This window comes from Eschrichtius robustus, chromosome 5 (genome assembly GCF_028021215.1).
Source record: "Eschrichtius robustus isolate mEscRob2 chromosome 5, mEscRob2.pri, whole genome shotgun sequence".
NCBI lineage: Eukaryota > Metazoa > Chordata > Mammalia > Artiodactyla > Eschrichtiidae > Eschrichtius > Eschrichtius robustus.
Genome location: NC_090828.1, coordinates 63,776,359 through 63,801,930, shown reverse-complemented (window position 1 = coordinate 63,801,930; position 25,572 = coordinate 63,776,359). Strand labels below are relative to the sequence as shown.

Genomic DNA, 25,572 nt, shown 5'->3' with positions numbered 1-25,572 from the left:
TCTTCTGTCTTTCTAACTGGGTGATGGGGGTCCTACCTGCATGTCGCAGTGCTTTGCACTTAGTTCTCTGAAACAGAGTCAGAAGATTGAGAGTAAAAGGAGGTGGGAAAGAGGCCTGATGGCTCCTAGAGTTTTCTAAGAGACCCTGGAGATAACCCAATACAGCCTCTGCTCACAGAGAGAGAGAGAGAAGACTGAGTCCAGGGAAGTTCAGCCTTAAGTCAGATAGTCTTCTGGTAGCACAACAGAGATTAGGACACAGATGTCTTTGTTCCTGGGGTCTTGGGTGGAACTAGCCACAGCAGGCCCACCAGAGGTCAAGCAGTGTCAGGGAGACGGGGAAGAATACAGATCAAGTCCAAGAAGAAGAGCTTAGCAGAGACAGGCAGGCAAGGAACCAGTGAGATGATAGAGCCAGGTTAAGGACGTTAGAATAAAGGATCAGGAGCCAAGGCAAAGAGGCGGCGTGGTCGGAAGAGAGGGTGGTAGACGAGGACCATATACCAGGCAGAGGATTTCCGGGTAGAATGGAGGAGTACCATCCTGAGCCAATGACTTTCTGAGGTACCCTCTACCCACAACCAGAACTGCTCTTAGAGTGAGGTCAAGTGTGAGCCAGAGATGGCTGGGGATCAGAGGATAAGAGCAAGGCAGAGAGGAAAACGTTAGGAAGGAGACAGTGCCAGAAACTTTATGCCTCCTTGCCCAGTTGGAAACTTCATACACCAATTCAGAAACCAGGAATTCTGCACTTCCCTTCCAGGTCATGATGAAAGGAATACCCTAAGCAACTTCCTAGTGAAAGACACTTTAAGTGCTAATGAGTTTCTAGTTTGGGTGGAAAGTTCTAGAAACTAGCATTTACTGTCCAAATGGAAAATTTAGAGAGATTTATGCTGCTTCCCCAAATGTCCTATAACGGGAAAAGGTTGTGAATGAGAGAGAGCAGACCCCAAACGCTTCCCAAGGGGAACATTTTAGAATGAAGAGAAGTGGTACAGCAGCATCTTCCAGAAAATGACCCAAGTCAGTCTGGAGACCACACTCTCCATTGAATGGAAGGTCAACGTATTGATGATACATGTGGGCAGATTTACTTTTGTGCCAAATAGACAGTCTGGCATTAAAGGAGTAATTAAAACCCATTCTATTGCTCTCCTGCCCCCTACCTCTGTTTATTTTTTTTTAACTTGTCAAATTTTATATTTTCACAAAGGAAATTTTCAAACCAAGGTACATATAATTTTTTATACTCTGCACCATTACACTCCTATAGCAGGATATAACTAACAAACACATAGAGATATTTATAGATACAGATATCAGACCCGAAGGAGCTCAAGTAAAATTTGTTATGTGAGACATAACTTACAGCCTAGAAGAACAGATCAGAAGTTTTAACGTCATCCTTAATGGTGTATTAATGAAGACTTTCCACACGTAGAAAGTAGGCTGAATAATAGGCCATTAGACCATGAACAGAGATTTTGAATTTATATTTCCTCTTCATCTGACTTCTTTCCATTAAGCCTTGATGGATAAAAAATTGTATAGCAATTGACTGTAGCCTACACTCGATCATTTGTATAGAGAAAGTGATGATAATGGTAGTTGGGCCCTGAAACTCTTTGGAAGTAATTTTCAAAGAAAGGGGCCTCTCTTTCTTCATAAAGCAGTTTTACTTTGTAAAGACATAAATGGTTTTCCTGGTTTAAAATGTTGCTGCAAATCCTTTTTGCATCTGTGATATGTAATTTTTAAACTTCAAAGAAATACTATAGTCTTAAACCAAATAAAAATACAAATATTGAGTCAGCGCTACCCACCACCAGAGCCTCCCATCAAGCCTCTTAGATAGCCTCAACCACCAGAGGGCAGACAGCAGAAGCAAGAAAAACTACAATCCTGCAGCCTGTGGACCAAAAACCACAGTTACAGAAAGATAGACAAGATGAAAAGGCAGAGGGCTATGTACCAGACGAAGGAACAAGAAAAAAACCCAGAAAAACAACTAAATGAAGTGGAGATAGGCAACCTTGCAGAAAAAAGAATTCAGAATAATGATAGTGAAGATGATCCAGGACCTCGGAATAAGAATGGAGGCAAAGATTGAGAAGATGCAAGAAATGATTAACAAAGACCTAGAAGAATTAAAGAACAAACAAACAGAGATGACCAATACAATAACTGAAATGAAAACTACACTAGAAGGAATCAATAGCAGAATAACTGAGGCAGAAGAACGGATAAGTGACCTGGAAGACAGAATGGTGGAATTCACTGCTGCGGAACAGACTAAAGAAAAAAGAATGACAAGAAATGAAGACAGCCTAAGAGACCTCTGGGACAACATTAAACGCAACAACATTCGCATTATAGGGGTCCCAGAAGGAGAAGAGAGAGAGAAAGGGCCAGAGAAAATATTTGAAGAGATTATAGTCGAAAACTTCCCTAACATGGGAAAGGAAAGAGCCACCCAAGTCCAGGAAGCGCAGAGAGTCCCATGCAGAATAAACCCAAGGAGAAACACGCCGAGACACATAGTAATCAAAATGGCAAAAACTAAAGACAAAGAAAAATTATTGGAAGCAGCAAGGGAAAAACGACAAATAACATACAAGGGAACTCCCATAAGGTTAACAGCTGATTTCTCAGCAGAAACTCTACAAGCCAGAAGGGAGTGGCATGATATACTTAAAGTGATGAAAGGGAAGAACCTACAACCAAGATTACTCTACCCGGCAAGGATCTCACTTAGATTTGATGGAGAAATCAAAAGCTTTACAGACAAGCAAAAGCTAAGAGAATTCAGCACCACCAAACCAGCTCTACAACAAATGCTAAAGGAACTTCTCTAAGTGGGAATCACAAGAGAAGAAAAGGACCTACAAAAACAAACCCAAAACAATTAAGAAAATGGTCATAGGAACATACATATCGATAATTACCTTAAACGTGAATGGATTAAATGCCCCAACCAAAAGACATGGACTGGCTGAATGGATACAAAAACAAGACCCATATATATGCTGTCTACAAGAGACCCACTTTAGACCTAGGGACACATACAGACTGAAAGGGAGGGGATGGAAAAAGATATTCCATGCAAATGGAAATCAAAAGAAAGCTGGAGTAGCTATACTCATATCAGATAAAATAGACTTTAAAATAAAGAATGTTACAAGAGACAAGGAAGGACACTACATAATGATCCAGGGATCAATCCAAGAAGAAGATATAACAATTATAAATATATATGCACCCAACATAGGAGCACCTCAATACATAAGGCAACTGCTAACAGCTATAAAAGAGGAAATCGACAGTAACACAATAATAGTGGGGGACTTTAACACCTCACTTACACCAATGGACAGATCATCCAAAATGAAAATAAATAAGGAAACAGAAGCTTTAAATGACACAATAGACCAGATAGATTTAATTGATATATATAGGGCATTCCATCCAAAAACAGCAGATTACACGTTCTTCTCAAGTGCGCACGGAACATTCTCCAGGATAGATCACATCTTGGGTCACAAATCAAGCCTCAGTAAATTTAAGAAAATTGAAATCATACCAAGCATCTTTTCTGACCACAACGCTATGAGATTAGAAATGAATTACAGGGAAAAAAACGTAAAAAAGACAAACACATGGAGGCTAAACAATACGTTACTAAATAACCAAGAGATCACTGAAAAAATCAAAGAGGAAATCAAAAAATACCTAGAGACAAATGACAATGAAACCACGACGACCCAAAACCTATGGGATGCAGCAAAAGCAGTTCTAAGAGGGAAGTTTATAGCTATACAAGCCTACCTCAAGAAACAAGAAAAATCTCAAGTAAACAATCTAACCTTACACCTAAAGGAACTAGAGAAAGAAGAACAAACAAAACCCAAAGTTAGCAGAAGGAAAGAAATCATAAAGATCAGAGCAGAAATAAATGAAATAGAAACAAAGAAAACAATAGCAAAGATCAATAAAACTAAAAGTTGGTTCTTTGAGAAGATAAACAAAATTGCTAAGCCATTAGCCAGACTCATCAAGAAAAAGAGGGAGAGGACTCAAATCAATAAAATCAGAAATGAAAAAGGAGAAGTTACAACAGACACCGCAGAAATACAAAGCATCCTAAGAGACTACTACAAGCAACTTTATGCCAAGAAAATGGACAACCTGGAAGAAATGGACAAATTCTTAGAAAGGTATAACCTTCCAAGACTGAACCGGGAAGAAACAGAAAATATGAACAGACCAATCACAAGTAATGAAATTGAAACTGTGATTAAAAATCTTCCAACAAACAAAAGTCCAGGACCAGATGGCTTCACAGGTGAATTCTATCAAACATTTAGAGAAGAGCTAACACCCATCCTTCTCAAACTCTTCCAAAAAATTGCAGAGGAAGGAACACTCCCAAACTCATTCTGTGAGGCCACCATCACCCTGATACCAAAACCAGACAAAGACACTACAAAAAAAGAAAATTACAGACCAATATCACTGATGAATATAGATGCAAAAATCCTCCACAAAATACTAGCAAACAGAATCCAACAACACATTAAAAGGATCATACACCACGATCAAGTGGGATTTATCCCAGGGATGCAGGGATTCTTCAATATACGCAAATCAATCAATGTGATACACCATATTAACAAATTGAAGAATAAAAACCATATGATCATCTCAATAGATGCAGAAAAAGCTTTTGACAAAATTCAACACCCATTTCTGATAAAAACTCTCCAGAAAGTGGGCATAGAGGGAACCTACCTCAACATAATAAAGGCCATATATGACAAACCCACAGCAAACATCATTCTCAATGGTGAAAAACTGAAAGCATTTCCTCTAAGATCAGGAACGAGACAAGGATGTCCACTCTCACCACTATTATTCAACATAGTTCTGGAAGTCCTAGCCACGGCAATCAGAGAAGAAAAAGAAATAAAAGGAATACAAATTGGAAAAGAAGAAGTAAAACTGTCACTGTTTGCGGATGACATGATACTATACATAGAGAATCCTAAAACTGCCACCAGAAAACTGCTAGAGCTAATTAATGAATATGGTAAAGTTGCAGGATACAAAATTAATGCACAGAAATCTCTCGCATTCCTATACACTAATGATGAAAAATCTGAAAGAGAAATTATGGAAACACTCCCATTTACCATTGCAACAAAAAGAATAAAATACCTAGGAATAAACCTACCTAGGGAGACAAAAGACCTGTATGCAGAAAACTATAAGACACTGATGAAAGAAATTAAAGGTGATACCAACAGATGGAGAGATATACCATGTTCTTGGATTGGAAGAATCAACATTGTGAAAATGAGTATACTACCCAAAGCAATCTACAGATTCAATGCAATCCCTATCAAATTACCAATGGCATTTTTTACGGAACTAGAACAAATCATCTTAAAATTTGTATGGAGACACAAAAGACCCCGAATAGCCAAAGCAGTCTTGAGGGAAAAAAACGGAGCTGGAGGAATCAGACTCCCTGACTTCAGACTATACTACAAAGCTACAGTAATCAAGACAATATGGTACTGGCACAAAAACAGAAACATAGATCAATGGAACAAGATAGAAAGCCCAGAGATTAACCCAGGTACCTATGGTCAACTAATCTATGACAAAGGAGGCAAAGATATACAATGGAGAAAAGACAGTCTCTTCAATAAGTGGTGCTGGGAAAACTGGACAGCTACATGTAAAAGAATGAAATTAGAATACTCCCTAACACCATACACAAAAATAAACTCAAAATGGATTAGAGACCTAAATATAAGACTGGACACTATAAAACTCTTAGAGGAAAACACAGGAAGAACACTCTTTGACATAAATCACAGCAAGATCTTTTTTGATCCACCTCCTAGAGTAATGGAAATAAACACAAAAATAAACAAGTGGGACCTAATGAAACTTCATAGCTTTTGCACAGCAAAGGAAACCATAAACAAGACGAAAAGACAACCCTCAGAATGGGAGAAAATATTTGCAAATGAATCAACGGACAAAGGATTAATCTCCAAAATATATAAACAGCTCATTCAGCTCAATATCAAAGAAACAAACACCCCAATCCAAAAATGGGCAGAAGACCTAAATAGACATTTCTCCAAAGAAGACATACAGACGGCCACGAAGCACATGAAAAGATGCTCAACATCACTAATTATTAGAGAAATGCAAATCAAAACTACAATGGGGTATCACCTCACTCCTGTTAGAATGGGCATCATCAGAAAATCTACAAACAACAAATGCTGGAGAGGGTGTGGAGAAAAGGGAACCCTCTTGCACTGTTGGTGGGAATGTAAACTGATACAGCCACTATGGAGAACAATACGGAGGTTCCTTAAAAAACTAAAAATAGAATTACCATATGACCCAGCAATCCCACTACTGGGCATATACCCAGAGAAAACCGTAATTCAAAAAGACATATGCACCCGAATGTTCATTGCAGCACTATTTACAATAGCCAGGTCATGGAAGCAACCTAAATGCCCGTCAACAGACGAATGGATAAAGAAGTTGTGGTACATATATACAATGGAATATTACTCAGCCATAAAAAGGAACGAAATTGGGTCATTTGTTGAGACGTGGATGGATCTAGAGACTGTCATACAGAGTGAAGTAAGTCAGCAAGAGAAAAACAAATATCGTATATTAATGCATGTATGTGGAACCTAGAAAAATGGTACAGATGAGCCGGTTTGCAGGGCAGAAGTTGAGACACAGATGTAGAGAATGGACATATGGACACCAAGGGGGGAAAACTGCGGTGGGGTGGGGATGGTGGTGTGCTGAATTGGGCGATTGGGATTGACATGTATACAGCGATGTGTATAAAATGGGTGCCTAATAAGAACCTGCAGTATAAAAAAACAAACAAAACAACTAATACTAAACTTTCATTGGGTTATTTGTATGGAAATATGTTAATATAAATGTTTCAGACATTACATGAAATTTCTAAAAATCTTATATTTGTATTTGTATGGAAATATGTATGGAAATATGTTAATAGAAATGTTTCAGACATTACATGAAATTTCTAAAAATCTTCTATGTTCTGGTATAATGTTATAAGTAATAATCCTAGTTATTACTTTAAAATGTATATCTCAGAAATATCTAATTTTCTTGTCAACTGCATTATTATGAACTTTCATCAGATCTTTAACCGTGGTCATTTTTAAGTCTTTTGTCATTTACAGACAGTTCTGGGTGTACTCTGATGATTTTGCACATATGTTCCTATAAAAGGGTTTCATCTTCAAGAAATTCATGGAAAAGACTCTGACAAGTACAGGTTTCTGGTAACTGACTGTACTGCTGAACTGAATGAATAAGCATTTTCAGAACTCTAATGAAAAACTGATGAACTCAAAAAAGTGCTAACAAAAGATCAAGATGAAAAAGAAAAATTAATTACATGGGACTGAGTGAACTGATGAGGATGAGTATAATTTTTGTGACTTTCTGTCTGAATTAAAAAAAAAAAAAATACAAATATTGTTGGGGATAACAGACTTGGATATCTTCTTAGAAGGGCAAGAACTTTCTGGCAGGACACGTATGGACGCTACTCCTTAGATTTAGGTAAAAATTAAGTGCATATTGTGCCCAAGTCTTCCACAGAGAATAAAATAATTTTTAATAGGAATACTTTTAAACTTCTAATTGGGCTTTCATAATTATATTCCACTAGGCAGTTTTCATATGTCAGCAAGTTTTTAGCAACATTAACAACCTGAAATATAGGCAGTAGAGGTCTGAGCCAGATTTTCACTAAAAATATCAAAAGCATTACTCTGTCTTCTCTCAGGTAGAGTAAACGCTTACTGTCCATTATCCTGTCAACCAGAAAGATCAATTTCTTTTTTTTTTTGCATTTTCAATTACTCATAATAATTAATATTCACAATGAATATTATGATCCATTTGGATCCATCAAAAAGTAATATGATATTCAGTTTAGGTTAAAGTAAGTTTTATTGTACAGTATCATAAGGCTTTAACTGATGAGTAATTCGAGCATAATGTAACTTTGTTCCAGCTTCCAAGAAAAAGTCTCTCCTCCCCCAAAGTCTTGATGGCCTTGGGGGTAATCAGCCTAATTTGGAGAATCCAAATAACAACACATTCCATTGTCTGTGGCAATGTTAATAGGAAAACTGTCTAACCCAGGGAATTGGGCCTGGGGGCAGGGGATCACGAGAAGGTGGGGTTTTGAAGGGTGAATAGAAGTTACCATACAGAGTGGTTGGGGCAGTATCAGTCTGTCCCTTCAATACTAAAAAGACAATGAGCCCTTTTCCTCAAAGAGTCCTTAGTCTCTCTTCTGAAAGGGAAACAGATGGGTAAACACAATATACTGTGATAAGTGCTATAATAGGAGTATATCAAGAAGGTTACGAGAACATTTAGGAGGGGCATTAATTAGGATCTAGGAAGTCGGGGAAAGTCCAAACCGAGCAGGAGTCAGGCAAGTGAGAAGGGTGAGGTGAACGCTATGGGCAGATAAGAAAGTGCTGCATGTAACCCCTGGAAAATATACACGCGTAAAAAACTGATTACATACGAGGCCGCAAAGTAAGGCTCTAGAAATTGTGTGACCACAATGTAAGCTAGAAATCATTAAGAAAAGGTTAAGTGAAAAAACCCTGTGTGTTTGGAGAACACATATGTATGTGTCCCTGCACACAAACGCACATGTGCACACACACATTCTAAATAACACATGGACAAAAAATAAATCTTAATGGAAAATTTTAAATGTTAGAAATAAAAAATAAGAAAGTTACTATGTATTAAAACCTGTAGTTTCAGGAAAGCAGCTTAAAAAAAGTACTATAAGAAAAAGGAGAAAGGCTAAAATTAATGAATTAAGCATCCTAATTATGAATTTATCAAAACATCAGAAACAACCTAAAGCAAATAAAATATCAGAAATTAATGAAATACAAGACAAAATAAGGGGTTGAACAAAGCTATCCATTGGTTCTTTGAAAGGATTAATCAACTGAGCAAACCTCTAGCAAAGTTAAGAAAGGCATAAATATTACTTCTAAGAAAAAAGTAGACATACTACAGATGCAGTAGATATCAAAAACTAAAATTATATATTATCGACAACTTTATACCAATTAATTGGCAAAAAATGTCAGCAAAAGAGATAAATTTCTCAAAAACGTATGCCTTATCAAAACTCAGGAAGAAATAGAATAACTGAATAATTCAGTAACTATTAAAAAAATTTAACGAGCATTTTTCTAAAAACATCTTCCTACAAAGAAAACACAGGCCCACATAGCTTTATATGTGAGTTCAAAAACAGAAAGTCTTATTCAAACTTTTTCAGGAAATAGAAAAAAAGGAACTCAACTATTTTCAAGGGTCTAGGACCTAGGATAACTGTGACTCCAACATCCCATGAAGTTTACACAAAGGAAAATTAAAAGCCAATCTAATTCATGGCTATGGATGTAAAAATTTAAAACAAAAGTTTCACAAACTGAATCCAACATTATTAAAAACAAAACAAAACAAAAAAGATTGCACACCATGACTAAGTTGGATTTATTCTAGGAAGGCAAGTTTAATTCAACTTCTTTTTTAAGCCTATTTAATATAAATCACCTCATTAGCAGGTACAAGACGAAAATCTATATAGATACAGAAAAACATGATAAAATTCAACAAACATTCATGATAATTACTTTTAGTTAACTGAAAATCGAAGAAAACTTTCTTGGCCTGGTCAACAAAAAAGAAAACAGCAAGTTTGGGAAACTACACATAGTGCAGTCTGGCCTGATAGAAAATTGATGCTCAGAAAGATCAAATGACTTGCCTAACATCATGTATCAATTTTAATAGTAGAGCAAAGACTGGACCACATCTTAATCCTCAAATCTTCCTACGTTACCATGTTGGGGCCGGAAAGCAGAATTTTTCACAAAAAAAGAGTATTCAAGATTTACCATTATACAGATCACATTTATTTGATCTCAAATATTGCCACTTTCTGAATTTTTGTAAAAATCTATCCAACTGAGTAAAATAACTTCATCCTTGAAGTTTTTCCCTTTGTTGGACCTTAGTTTCAGCAGCTACCTCCAGCTTGCTTGGTTGCTAAGGGAAAACGATAACATGTGTCTAAACTCCAAACATTTGTCACATATTTCACCATACATTGTTCATACTTCACACTACAATATGTTTAACAATACCAAGAAAGGAGATGATTTAAACAGCTCGTATAGTCTCCAGTTTACTTACTTAACTGACGGACTCTTTTTCTACTTAGATGAAACCCTTGTCTTTATTCAGAAAGAGTCTTATTCTCAATTAGCTTTGTCATTTAGTCAAGAATTGCCTGTAGAAATATCTTTACCTTCTAAAAATTGCTGGACATCTCAGCAACATGCCTGTAGGTATTACTGAACAAGTCAGCTCCTTTTCAAAGATGTAATTTTAATTTCCCATTAAATAATCTTATATTGAGTCTAGAAATGTGTTCGACAGTAACAAATACTTACTAAGCTTCTACTATGTGTTAGATACTATGCTAGGGTGATACCAGGCACTTCACTGTCATGGTACACAAATTAAAATATAACTAATTGTCTCTGTACAAGAAAGAATCCTCTGAAGTGGAAGAGAAGCAACACATTCTAATCCTTATTAGCTGGGAAATCAAAACTTTAAATCCACTAGCAGTACATTTTAGCAGATTCTGTGCTGATTCTGTTTTTTTAACTTAATTAGTGATTGAATTTAATTTTAGAGGGCTTGTTGTTCCATTTTATTACAAAATGTGGAATAGGTTAGTCCACCCGATTTGGATTCCAGTTCAGTTTTACTACTTGTGTGCATTTGTTTCCCATTTAAGAAAATCTCTTATCTATGTATCTTGTGCTTTATTTCCGTATCAGGAAGACTGTAAATGCTTAAAAGTATTATTTCTTATTTACAACATAGCATCCTAAATAAAATGGATAGAGCAAATTTAATGGAATAGCTTGGTTTACCTTTCACATGTATTCAAAGTGCAATTTTCATAATGTATCAAACTTTAAAATTTAAGCTAATATACTAATAATGTTGGCTCCAGAATATTCCTAGGTTGGCACAGAGCAAACCTCAAAAATTAGGGCATTTGTTTTGACTGAACAGATAAAGACTTACGCATAAGTCAACAGCCCCCCATCCACCATTTCCATAAAGACCTGGGTTGATAAGTGCAGTCTGAATACCTAGAGATGGTTCTCAGTGAGTCACTTGGGTTCTGAAGGCCAGGTACTAAGGATCCAGACAAAACGTGTTCCCCTGCTTTTTTTTTTCTTAGTCATTATACTTCTATAGAAACACAAAAGCAAAATTATATTATAAAAATTCAAATTTGTAAAAGAAAACAAAAAACAAAAAAAAATACAAATTTGTATAGAATCTTTGTTAAGAACTCTGTCTTCACATACTTTCTCTGCAATATAGCATAGAAAGGCATAAGGTAGAGTCTAGGTGAAGTTCATGGGTTAGGTGCCAGACTGCCACCTGGGTTTAAATCCCAACTCTAACACTTCCCAGCCATCTGACTTGAAGTTACTTACACTCTCTGTGCCTTGGATTCCTTATCTGTAGAACGAGGTTATGGATAGTACCTACCTCACAGGTTGTTGAGGGAATATAAATGAGTTGACATCTGTAAAGGGCTTAGAACAGTGCTGGGCACATAAGAAGGGTTAAGAAAGTACTAACTATTATTCTAAGGTGGCCAGCCCTAACCAATTCCCAATTCCAATTTTGGAATGAATCAACTTTCCAGGTGAGAAAACAAACTGATATAAATTTCTGTGGCTTAAGGCCCTGTGTTTGGTATGAGAGTGCACTTTATTCATACGTCTGACCTTGGATCCCAGCTGCAAAGCTGGTTCCTATGCTATCCTTTTGTGACTTTCCTGCTACATGGTCTCATTCAGAGGTCTTGTCCCACCTCCACCCCCCAGTTAGAAGAAGTGAAGAATGGTGGTCCTTGAGGAGAAATGGACCTAAGTGCGGAGCTACCCGTTTAGTCTCTCATCCCCCGTCTTCATTTCTCTAACTTGCAGGTGAAGAGGATGTTTCAGAATCAGTGCCTAGGTGCCTTCTTGCTGTATGGTTCAAAACATTATATCAAGAATTTGTGGTATGAGACATGGTTTTCCTCTAGTTTCAATGAATGAAAATCTTTTCTTAAGTTTTGTTTGTTCCTTGAGAATGTATTTCAAGCAGTAAATATGTACTCACTATAGTAGTCATCTGCTATTTTTTTCTGTTAAACACGTAGTGTCTATTTCCATTTAGAGAACTACAACATCCCTACTCTTAGCTCCGTTTTCGAGGCTAATCTACCTCCAGACCTGGGTTTCCTAGGCATGAGAGGCCACTGGGGGAGAGTGCTCTGAAACTCCCTCCAACCCTAACTAGACAACTGGCCTAAACTTCTCCCCCAGACTGCAGGGAGAAGACAGCAGTAGCTGGAAGCACGAAGGCCACTGCTCCATGGCTTTTAGGTGTGCCCAAGATATCCCGAGAGGTGTAGTATGTGGCTTCCACTAAAGCCAGCAGACCTAAATACAACCAAATTTATAAAGAAAGAATGGTGACAAAAATGAAATCTTAGAAGAAGTTGATCGAGTTCTAGTTTGTACTGAATAGACTCCAGTGATGGCAAATTTATATCCAGACCACAACTAACCAGTATAAGTATTATAAAATGAAAATTGGTTATAAATTTTCTATATTTGGATTTTCAAAATTAGATCCTTTTCTAAAAGACATTTTAGAATACTGCCAATCTTCTTCTGATGTAAAGATTTGTCCTTTATTTTAACTGTAGATCCCACTTGGTTTAAGATAAAAATATTCTTTCCTTTATGATATTAGGATAATAATATTTATTTTGCGAAGTACATTTTAAAAATTGCAAACCTTAGGGTGGGCCCACCCCCCCCCCCCCACCCCCCATTTTTTATTATTACTGGTCCATGACCTCCAAAAGCTTGACTTTATAAATCTTCTTTCCTAAGATTTTAATTTAAATAATTTACAGAAATCAGCACACAGAAATGTTACAAAAATACAAACGGATTATAGACAAACAACGAATAATGAGACCTTTTTTAAAAAGAGAAATGCAATAGGGGATAACGGTTTTTATATACTATTTATACATTAATTATAAACAATAGCAGTAAAAGCTTTCCGAACATTGGCAAGAAAAGCCGAAAAATTGTTGGTCTTCCTTACATTTTCCTGAAATTCTGCTAGGCACTCAAGATGAGGAGCACTGTCTGACACTAGAAGGGGGAAGAAAGAAAAAGAAATTTGAATGAGTTTTTTAATAGAAGAGAAATATTTCTAACTTAGATGCTCTCATCTGATTCAAGTCATTTCAATTCCATTTTATTGAAATGCTTTCAGCATAGAATGATAGATACACTTGATTTTCGTATCCTATCTTTTAGACCTTTCCTTTGTTTAATCTCTAAATATTCAAATGTTAAGTACTACAATCTTGCTTTAAATTTAAACAGATGGTAATCAAGGGATTGAAGAGCTTAGAGATACAGAACAGCATGCCATTTCCCATACATTTTGTTTTAACTATTTAAAATATTTTAACAATTTTTTTTTTGAACTGTCGTCAGTTTTCTCTGCAAAATTTGGCCTCAATTCTAATTTCTGGCCACTGGATCAAAAAAATAACAACTTTCAATGCCAAACCTTAATAACTTACAGCTGTGGAAAGAAATATCTGAAGTTTTACAAGTGAAATGGGGGGTCATTAGAAAATGTGATTGCTATTCCCAAAGTGGTATTTACATGGCCTAGTAATCAAATGAGACTCAAAAGACAAAGAACAATATGACCCTCGAATGCAGTTGCACCAGCTGGTACACACTGGGAGCAAGTCTCCAGGAAAGGTGGTCAAAGGAAAGGAATGATCCAACTTTCTCTACCATCAATCTTGTCCTTTGTCCAAGGAGAAGAAATTCAACCATATCAGATTTCCAGCTCTTTGGTAGAGACTGCTTAGGAAACAATGCCCATGACCAAAGCAGAGAAAGAACAGCAAAGAGTGCTTGGTTCAAAATTTATACTGTAGATTCTATTTTAATACATTATCAAATACTGTGACACTACCTAGCAATAGAGGCTATCCAAGTTGGTGAAAACTGAGAAGCTAGGTAGGAGGTTTGGGGGTTTGCTTTTTAAAATTTAGCACCCATTATCAGACTAGAAGATATTTACCTATAGAGTAAAAAACCAAACACTTGTACCTGAACTAGATTCCTAAAATATAAATTTCATTAGAATAGGAATTGAGTCACCAGAGCACGTTAGGGAGCCAACGCAGCAGTTTACCTGAGTGTCTGTCTGCTTTAAGATGAGAACATAGGTATAAAGAGCTAAGAACCATTTTTCTGAATTCCAATAAGTTAAGGACTACTTTAAAGGGGGTCTTAGAATAATAAAAAGAGATAAATATATTTCCATTCTCTTCTTGTTCACACTATTGCCAAACATATATATTTCCCATGCATCAAAGCCCTTCTGGCCTGCTGCAGAATCAGTAACTAAGCTAAATTATTAACGTTCAGGATTTTCAGGATAGGATAATTTGGGGGGAGCAGGGGTGTTAAATGATCACATTCTGACTTTACATTCAATTTTAAAACCACCTACTTGGATAACTTACAATATCCACATTTAGGCAGTCATAACCTTTATAGCTTTAGCTTTGTTTTAAATTCTCTAAGAGGATAATTCATACTTGCATATGAAATGCAGTGATCTTTGGTCTTTTAAGTCTTTTAGCCACTGTGGCACTGTGCCATCCTGAAGAAAAGTTACTTATTAAGGCTCCTGGATAATATCTATAACAAAACTATACTCATTGCCTTTAGAAGACAATATCCCAAGAAGCAAGACTGGAAAAAAAGGAACAGCTTGTGGGAATATTACTTGCCTTCACATTACTTTATATTCTAAGTCAAATAACATTCTGGGATGCCAATCTTAAGTACCAGTTAAGAGATAGGAGTACGTACCTTCATAGTCCCTTGCTTCATTTAGGCTCAGGGAAAACATAAATGGGCTCTCAGGATGCTTAGGGTCAATGTTAGTGAATATAAACTGCAACTTATCACCTGAAAAAAGGGATTAAATTATTTAGTATGAGAATTATTTTATTGTGCCAAAGCTCTCAATGGAGATGAACTTTCTTACCTCCATCTCTGATCAATATCTACGTTGCTAAGTACATATATTCACTTAACCAATGTCTCCAAACGTACAAGTTACAAATTAGCTTTGAAATGCACTGTAGTTTAAATATGACCAAAAGCACAAGCAACAACAACAACAAAAATAGATAAATTGGACTTCATCAAAATCAAAAAATTAAAAACTTTGCCCTTAAAAGGACATCATCAAGAGAGTGAAAATACAACCCACGGAATGGGAGAAAATATCTGCAAATCATAGATCTGATATGGGTTTAATATACAAGATATATGAAAAAAACACCTACAACTGAATAACAAAAAGAAAAACCCAATTCAAAAATGGAAAAAGGGACTTGAATAGGTATTTCTCCATAGAATATATACAAATGGCCAATAAGCACATGAAAAGATACTCCTTATCACTAATCACTGAGAAAATATAAACCAAAACCACAATGAGATACAATTTCACACCTACTAGGATGACTATAATAAAATAAATAACAATGTGGGCAAAGATGTGGAGAAATTGGAGCCCTTGTACATTGCTGGTGGGAATGTAAAATGGTGCAGGTGCTGTAGAAAATACTTTGGCAGTGCCTCAAAAAATTTAAACAAAGAATTACATGACCCAGCAATTCCATTCTGCAGTATATACTCAAAAGAACTGAAAATAGAGACTCAAACAGATAACTGCATGCAATTGTTCACAGCAGCATTACTCACAGCAGCCAAAAGATGAGAGTAATCCGGTGTCCACCAACAGATGAACACATAAGCAAAATATGGTGTATATATACATGATGGAATATTATTCACCCATAAAAAGGAATGATGTTTTGATACTTGCTACAACATAGATGAACCTTGAAAACATTATGCTTAGTGAAATAATCCAGACACAGAAGGACAAATATTATATGATTCCACTTATATGAAATATCTAGAACAGGCAAATTTGTAGAGACAGAAAGTAAATTAGACGTTATTAGGGGCTGAGGGGAGAGAGGAATGGGAATTATTTAATGGGTACAGAGTTTCTGTTTGTGATGATGAAAAATTCTGGAAATAGATGGTGGTAATGATTGCACAACACTGTGAATGTAATTAATGCCACTGAATTTTACAATAAAATAGAGTTAAAATGGCAAATTCTGTTATATATATTTAACCTCAATAAAAAATTTTTATTGTCATTTAATATTTTGACAATAAATTTAATTTGACTTTTTCTACACAGTTATCTGGACTTAAAGCCTATTTTTCAAAAGACCTCCAAATGCTTACTAAGGAGTAAATACTCAGTAGAAATTCAAAATGGCAGCCACAAAGTAGAAATTCACATGCATTTCAGTTTTACTCTACAGCATAAAAAATGCTTTTAATTATAAAAAGAAATCTTCAGAAACACTGAAAAAAATTTGTCTTGCATTTAAATTCAAAGTGAAGTAATTATGTCAGTATACCAGATTTTTTAAACTGTTAACAGTAATGGGAAGTATGCATGCCAAAGAAAAGATTTCATAAGATATTCAGTTAGGCAAAATGAAGAGTTTAATTTGTGTTGTCTCTTCTTTAAAACATTATTTCCTGATTTTGAGAACTATGAGAAACTTCTACTTTAAATATAAAAATAATTTTAAAGCTTTAAAACTGGTTTTGAAACCAAACACAAAAAAGCACCTCAGGATAACAGTGAATATAAACTTAGAGACCAATGGATCAAAAGTTCAGAGCTGGACCTTATGTTCTCCTCTAAGCAAAGGTTAATATTTTGTATTAAAAACTCATTCCGACAGATAAGAAGAAAAACAAAAGCCAAGGCAAATAGATATATGAATAAAGGGCCCAATCAATCTCAGAAAGAACTGTAATTAGTAAACAATGGGAAAAAATGGTCACATTTTCATTAATAATTAAAGAAATGCATTTAAAAAAATAGTTTCTATTATATCTAGTCAACTGCTAAAAAACAAACAAACCAAAACACTTTAAAAAAACTACAATTCTGGCACAAATACAATGCAATGGGTACTCTTTACATGGTAGACAGATTGCATAGAAGAGTTAACATAGCAGGCCTGAGACTGCTATACCCAGAAAAGGCCTGCTTGCAAGGCTGGTCCTTGCCTGGTGTGTCAGAGATCCCCAAGACCACCACAGGTTTGAAAATTCACTAGGAGGACTCATAGGGCTCATCATACAGTTATACTCAGTGCTATGATTACAGTGAAACGATACAGCAAAATCAGCAACAGGAAAAGATACCTGGGGTGAAGTCCACAGAAAACCAGGCACAAGCTTCCAGAGTCTCTAATGAGCTTCCCCGGTAGACAGCACTTCACATGTACTGTCACAATTCGATGCTGAAGGGATTAAGTACGTCCTGTGTGACTCCACTGGGTTAGGACTCTTGAAAACTTGTGTCTGAAAAGCTCGTTTTCTCTAGATTTTGTCCCATGTGCCTTTTTTCTTTGGGCTGATTTTGTTTTGTATCCTTTCACCGCAATAAATCTGAGCCCTGCTGAGTCCTGTAAACTTTCCAGTGAATCGCCAAAACTGAATGTAATCTTGGGAACTCCCAACACAATAAATATTTCTGTAAATTGGCACATATTTACATAATGGCCACAAAAATATTCATATGCTTTAACTCAGTAATTCATCTCTGGGAATTCCATGGAAATTGTGTCAAAAAAATGGAGAAGTCTACCTATGTTCACTGTAGTACTTCTAAAACTGAAAAATGTAAAATCCAAATGTTAACTTAGAGTAACATGGGTTAAACAATAGATAAAAGATTGAATAAGTTATGCTACACTTATGGAATGAATTATTACACCACCATTTTAAAATTACCATTATGAAGGCTATAGCAATTAGAGAAATACTAATCATACAATGTTAGTAAGAACAAGGAACAAAAATTATTTGCATGTTGGCAACCATGCCTAAAATACATTTATTAAAATACTGGATGATAAACAACCAAGGATCAGTAATTACATTAGGGTGATAAAAATTCTGTAATTTTTTCCTACTATCTAAAAAGTTAATAATGTGGCCATTATTTTACTTGAAAATATTTTTTAAATTCTTTTCTACTTAAGACAGACTTTTCTAATATCCTATGTTTTACTTACATTAATATACTTACCATAAATTTTTCGAATTTCTAGTCCAAGTCGATCTGTATACAGGTCTGCAGATTTCTGTAGCCTTTTCAACCTCTCTTCATTAGCTTTGTTAGCAGTGGAAATAGCTACGATTAAAAACACAGACACTGAGTATCGAATATTTTAAATAACATTCAATTAATGTTAATTAATTAAAACAAACTTAAAAACAACTATAAAAATGATGCCAGGCAAATGAATCAGCTTACATTTACATTTGTTACAGTTTCTATCTCTACCAATTAGCAAAAAGGGGCTTCTGTTCATTCAAGCTGGAAGGAAAAAATGCATGAGAAAATACATACAGGTAGTATGGGGAATAAGTTTTGTTCTATTTTATTATGAAGTAGCATGAATAAATAGGCCAAGGGCTTGCATGACTAGCACAGAAATAGAAAGACTTCTTGTACACTATTTTGCTTTTCCTGGTTAGCCAAAAATATATCAATTGCTTCATTGGAAAAATATTCTATTCTTTAAACATAACTACTTCTCACAAGAAGTCAGCCTTATTTCACACTAGTTTAGAATTTTCTTTTTAATTTAGTGCAATATTCCCTAAGTAATACTTAGCAGATGAGAAAAATAATGTCGACTGGTACACAAACTCTATAAGGAAAAGCAGTCACAAAACAAACTTTGCTATTTTCAAGAGATTTTAGAGTTGATTATTTCATTTGTGGGCAAACAAGGCTCCTATCCAAGAGAAGCACCCTTTTTGAAAAATGTGCAAGTCTTAGACAAAAAGAGGCTTTGCAGTGTGAAAAGCATGCTTAATAGTTCCTGACAGAGCATGTATGATCAATAAATTTGTTGCATAAATTACACTATGGTTTCTCCCAGGCAAATGTTATTTAGTGAAACTGTCTCCCACTTTGCTTAATTAAACTCCCATATCAATTTCATTATTCTCTGGTTCTATTAGAAATCAAAAGGATCTTTAAGCAAAAGAAGGAAAATGAAACGCACTTAGCCAACTTCACAGACCCCTCGCAGAGAGAGGTGAGTGGTGGCTGTGACCGTGACGTATGTTAGCCGCTTGGGGCCGTGAGCTGGGGAGAAGGCAAGGTGTCCACACCGTGAACCATCGCCACTTTGAAATTTAGGTTGTTTTAAATACATGTACAACTGGAAACTTACTTTCCCTCTTCCTAGCGTATTCTTCCTTAAGATCCTGGATATTTGCAGTCAGTGCGTCCAATTCCTGCTTTTTGTCTTTTACTTCAGCAATCAACTTCAACAAATTCTCTTTCTTTTCTTGAATGAGCTTATTCTGCCTGCAGATCTCTGTAAGAAGCACAAAGTATTAGCTAGAATCTATATGCTTCGCTTGTCAACATGTATCTAAGATAAGAGCAAAATACTGACTTTCATAAAATTAATAAAGAATGTTTTAATTGATAAGCGTTTCCCGATGATTGAAAAAATTGTAAAAGAACAACAAAAATCCTTATCTAGTCTTTCCTGTTTGTCTTTGAAAACAAAAATGAAGAGACAAAAATGCTTATTAAAATGAGGATACTAAATTAAACCACGAAATACAAAATCAGAAGATCATGACCTTTGCAGCTCTCCCCTCCAAATAAATACATGAATAAAACCTACCACCAAAGGCAACCAAACTCTAGAAGATGGCTTTGCAGATGCTTTGAAAAAATAGCTAATTTTAATGTTATATAAATGATTCTGGAATATACCAAAAAGAAGAAAGGAGAGAGGAAGAGAGGGAGGTAGGGAGGAAGAACAGACCTACAGCTCAGTTAAACAAAAAAAATTCGAAAACAAATGTTGGTATACTTAGCAAATTAATATGATAAATATCATAAGTCAAGAAGTAGATTGTTCCCCAAACACATTTACTAAATATTTAAATGTAAAATGAAATCTTATGAAATCTAAAAGGCAGTATCTGTGAATATAAAATTAACTATATGGGGAAAGATTGTTTTACTCAAAGGCAAAAAGAAATCAAAGAGAAAGGCAGGCAAGCAGACAAATAAACTCATATTTGATTCCAATAAGCATAAAAACTCTACTATATGCTAGATACTGTGTTCTTATATTTATATAAATTTACTTAACTTTCACAGTAATACAATTATCATGTACATCTTACTCTCTTTTTTAAAAGGAAAAACTATATATAAAATAGATAACCAACAAGGACCTACTGTATAGCACAGGGAACTCTACTCAATATTTTGTAATAACCTATGAGGGAAAAGAATCCGAAAACGAATAGATACATACATGTATATAACTGAATTGCTTTGCTGTACACCCGAAACTAACACATTGTAAACCAACTATAACTTTGATTAAAAAAAAAAAAAGAAGAAGGAAAAGACTCAGCAGTTCAATAACTTGCTCACAGCTTTACTTGCTAGAATGCAATGAACAGTAAGACCTGGATTCAAACTCAGGTCTTAACTTCAAAGGTCATGCTTTGACCATTAAACTATCCTCTCCCAACAAAGGTAATTATTCTTAATCTAAAGAAGAAACAAATATAAATTCCTAAGAAAAAGACCAGCAAAGGAATGAACAGAGGAAACACAGAATGCAGATGGTTATCAAATACAAAAGATGATTTAACCTCAGTAATCACAGAAATGCAAATAAAGCAATAACACACTAATTTTCATTTATTATAACAATGTTTACAAAAATAATAGCTAGTGTTGAGAAGAATGAAAAATACTAGAGTCCATGTGGGAAAAGTTTTTTTTTTTTTGGAAAATATTTTTGACATTGCAAAATAAAAGTCTTAAGGATATTCATGTCCTTTGATCCAGTAATTTCATTTTTACAAAGTTCCTCTAAGAAACCAAGATGTGTGGAAGTATTCATATACAAAAAATTATTTTCAGTGTTATTTATAATGTTGAAAAACTGAAAACATTGTATATGACTAATAAGTAAATTACTAAACACAGTATATCAATAAGGTGTAATATATTTTCAAAGAATTCAGTAATGTGGGAAAATCCTGCCATAGTAGATAAAAGAAAAAAAAAATGATACTAAGTTATATAGATACCATGAACACAATTATCTTAAAAAAAACCTAGATAGCATATGAAAAATAAAAACTACAAAGTCTTCTGTTAAGTGTGGTTCTCAACATTACAGATATTTATTTTTCTGTATTTTCCAAGAATTTGGACATGATCACATTATATCAGGTGTAATTTAAAAATAAACATCTTATCAGAATTACCAGAAAGAAAAATACTACTTTTTAAGGATAATTAAGTAGAACTGTACTGCAAAAGAGATGCAGTTTTCAAGTCAAAAGTTCTCAGTTCCCATCTGGCTTCTCAGTTGTTACCCAAGGACCTTGATCAAATCACAACTTCGGGGCCTCTTTTCCTCATTTGTAAAACGAGAATAATAATGGCTGCTCATTTACTTACCCTACAGGGTTAGGGTATCCAATGATAATGTGAAAAGTTTTAAACTATTAACTGGTACATAAATACCATATATGTGAGTGTTTTTATTCTAACATTTGAACAATCGTGTGGATTTGTGCCAATACAAATGTAAGGGCCCTCAGTATTGCATGACTATTATTTTATATGTTTATAGTCAGCTCTTTTATTCGCCAGATCCAATATTTCAAACTTTCACTACTCACCATGTGAACCCGCCCTTACACCTTCCCTTCTATGTGGAAAGGTGAGATGGTACACTGGAAAGAGCACAGACATTTCAGCTGCAATCCTAGACCCTCTATCTACAAAATATATGATCTTAGGCAAGTTTCCTAACCTCAGTGAGCTTTTAATTTCTTCATCTGCAAAATAAATCTCCTCTGCCCAACACATAATGTACTTCATCATCTGACCAGCCACTTCTCTGCCACTCCCCATTCACACTGTTCTCTAGCCATCCCGCAACTCAACAAGGTCTCATGTTTCCACCACATTCCATATGCTCTTCCCTCCTCTAGAACAGGGGCGCTGACTCTGATGAACTTCCCCATCCCTCTTCTATGTGACCTTCTCCAGGGCAGTGTGACAGACTGTGCACATTCAAATCATGTTTCTGTTGATTACCAGCTGTCTGACCTTGAGCAACTTACTTAACCTCTCTGTGCCTATTTCCTCATCCATAAGGTAGGATTAAAAACAATAAATATACCTCCGAGGGTTGCTGTGAGGATTCAGTGAATCACTACATGTAAAGAGCTCAGTATAGGGCCTGGCATGTGGTGTATAAGGTAAGGGTTAGCTGTTAAATATTTTGTAATCCTCACTGGAAAATTCAAGCTCTCCAGATTCTATGTCACTAAATTCCCATCCCATCATTATAGCAACTATTACAATGTATTTTAATTGTAGTTTTCCTACCTATGTCTTCCACTAAATTGTGAGTAGTGTACAGATTACATCTTACGTACTGTGGCCTCCTTGGTGCTTGGCAAATAGCAGTTAAATGTTCAACGAATTCATCAAACTTACGTAAATTATATTTCTGTTCAAGTATAAACTGATTTTTTTAAAGAAAAATAACTGATAATGCTTTTAGATTTTAAACTATTTAGAACACATCTTCACACTACAGATAATCATTCAGAGCACACTTTGAGATGAATTGTAGTGAAATTTATAGTTTCAAACTTAATTTTCTAATCCCTAGGGATTCTACAAACCAAGAGTGTTTAAAGGACCTAAACTCAATATCACTCTTACACACACACACACACACACACACACACACACACACGGTTTTCCTTCCTGCTACTGGTTACAGAGGGAATGAGAAGCAGTAAAAGGGCATGGAAGCTTCAGGGCAGCTTAGAAAATAAACATGGGTAGAAGTCCACCATAACAGCCTATCAGGGTTTCCAAGATCAAATGCCTTCAGGGGCCAGATAATGAGTAAAGTAAGTGCTCAAAGCAAAGCAGAAGAAACAATCAGGGACTGTGGCATATTAACCACATGTGTCCCACATAAAGGCACTCTGATTTAATAGTGTTCAAAACATGGTGCAGCTAAATTTAGTATCTCCAGTGGATTTCGGCCTGTGGCTACATGTCTGTGGTCTGTGTGTGAGAACTCAGTAAAAGCTGCTGATCCACTCTGGACAATCTGCAGAAGCGTAGTAAAGAGAAGGCAAGAACAACAGTAAAAATATGGAAAGAAAAACTGTCAGAGTATTAACCCTACACCCAAAGAGCTGAGGGAACTCCAGCTTTTCAAACCCTAGTCTGTGAAACTCATTTTTAAAAAATTCAGGCATTTACACATCAGTATAGATGAATCTCACAAGCATAATGCTGAGTGAACAAAGGGACAGAATACATACAAAATGATGCCATTTATATAACATTCAAAAACTCAATACTAAATTAAAATATTGACAGATTAGTTCTAGAAGGTGAGAGAAGAGGAAGGTATAACATGGGATGTTCCATTTATTAAGCTGCATTATGGGTACACATATATTCATTATTTTTATATGTGTATACACTGTATTTCTATAAATACATTGTTTTACTTGTATGAGGGATTTCATGAAGATGTTTAATTTAGAAAAAACCCTCTGTGATCTATTTCTACAGATTGTCACATACGATTTTGATATTCCAGAAACATCTCAACCATTCGTTCTTCTTCCTTTAATTTCACAGACAGCTTTTCTGAAAGAGAAATTGGGAGTTGAAGTTTCAATTCAGCTGAAATTACACTAAAAAACAAACAAAAACAGCAAGTTACAAGTTAAACTTAGGTACCTGCAAATGCTTTAATGGAATCCTTGTAGGTATCTCTTAGGCCCACCATCTGACAGGAGGTGTCACTGACAGTGCTTTTGAATTTATTCCAAAATTCATTTATGCTTTTATCGAATAGTGCCAGTTCGTCCTCTACCATTTTGTAAGACAATGCTAGAAAACAAATAGGACACACATTATATTTAAGTTATTGAAAACCATATCAGCCACAAATTCCAATCAAGTATATTTTGGCAGTTTGATCTTTGCTAGAAAATGGTTAGCAACTTACTTTTTTTTTTTTTTCCTATTGAAGTACAGTTGATTTACAGTATTGTATTAGTTTCGGGTGTACAGCAAAGAGATTCAGTTATATATATGTATATATCTATATTTTTTTCAATTCTATTCCATTATAGTTTATTACAACATATTGAATATAATTCCCTGTGCTATACAGTAAACCTTTGTTGTTTATTTTATATAGGGTAATGTGCATCTGTTAATCCCCTACTCTCATAACAACTTACTTTTAACTCTAGATATTCCAGGGCAGATCAAGCCTCCTAGACTTAACTACGGTCAAGGTGCAGCAGGAAATCAGGACACTCTACCTCCCAGGAATTCGTTAGTAGTGTGACCGCACATAACACTTAACACGCTCTCTGACCTTCGGAAAATGACTCTGCCTCCTTTTTACACAAGTAAAATTGGTGACTTCTAAGGCCCCTTCCAACTCTGACCTTTCTGATTCCAGCCTGGATTGTCAGGTCCCAAATGACAGGGCCCCTATCATAGAATAAGATCCCACATATTACACTCCCTCTCCTTCCCCCACCCCCAGACCGGGAAAGGTACCAGTAAAACGGAGACTGGAGGGGAGTTTAGTGGGCTTAGTCCAAGACTAGTAAAATTGACCTCGACTCTCTGGGCCTCAGTGTCCTCCTCTGTAAAAGGATGTCCTGTAAGACTCCAGGACCCACCAGTTCTCTGTAACGCTAAAACCTTCCCAATGACATCAAATCTTTCCAGGAAGGTCACAGACATGTCTTGGTGAAACCACAAACCCCTCTGCCTCGTCGCTGTCCACCCTGCAAGGCCCAGACGCCCAAACAGCAACAAGACGTGCATTTCAGACTCCGCCCCCGAAAACACGCATTCCGCCTCCAAACCCACTTTCCCCTATCGCGACAGGTGGGTTTCGGAGCCCAGCTCAATTACCACCTTCTCCGGCAGGCCTGAGCCCGACCACTTGCCCCACAAAGACACGAACCGATACCAGCCAACAGCTGGTCTCCAGAATCGGATCCCGCAGCCGCGCCAACTTTCCTATTTCAAACCTAGGGCGCCTTCCGC

General features: G+C 35.8%; 1 protein-coding gene across 4 annotated transcripts; it reads right to left on the bottom strand.

Moving 5' to 3' along the window:
- Positions 1–13,229: 13,229 nt before the first annotated feature.
- On the bottom strand, positions 13,230–25,572 carry SPC25 (SPC25 component of NDC80 kinetochore complex). 4 transcript variants are annotated; one of them, XM_068543941.1, is made up of 7 exons: positions 25,490–25,572; positions 24,238–24,390; positions 24,079–24,144; positions 19,637–19,783; positions 18,478–18,582; positions 15,144–15,242; positions 13,230–13,388 (listed from the first exon to the last, which is right to left on the bottom strand). In XM_068543941.1, the coding sequence occupies exons 2-7, from the start codon at positions 24,374–24,376 to the stop codon at positions 13,264–13,266; spliced, it is 681 nt and encodes a 226-aa protein (XP_068400042.1). In that variant the 5' UTR covers positions 24,377–24,390; positions 25,490–25,572; the 3' UTR covers positions 13,230–13,263. The 4 variants fall into 4 exon arrangements, with proteins under 4 accessions (XP_068400042.1, XP_068400041.1, XP_068400040.1 ...); XM_068543940.1 differs by having other exon boundaries at positions 25,438–25,564; XM_068543939.1 differs by having other exon boundaries at positions 25,441–25,564.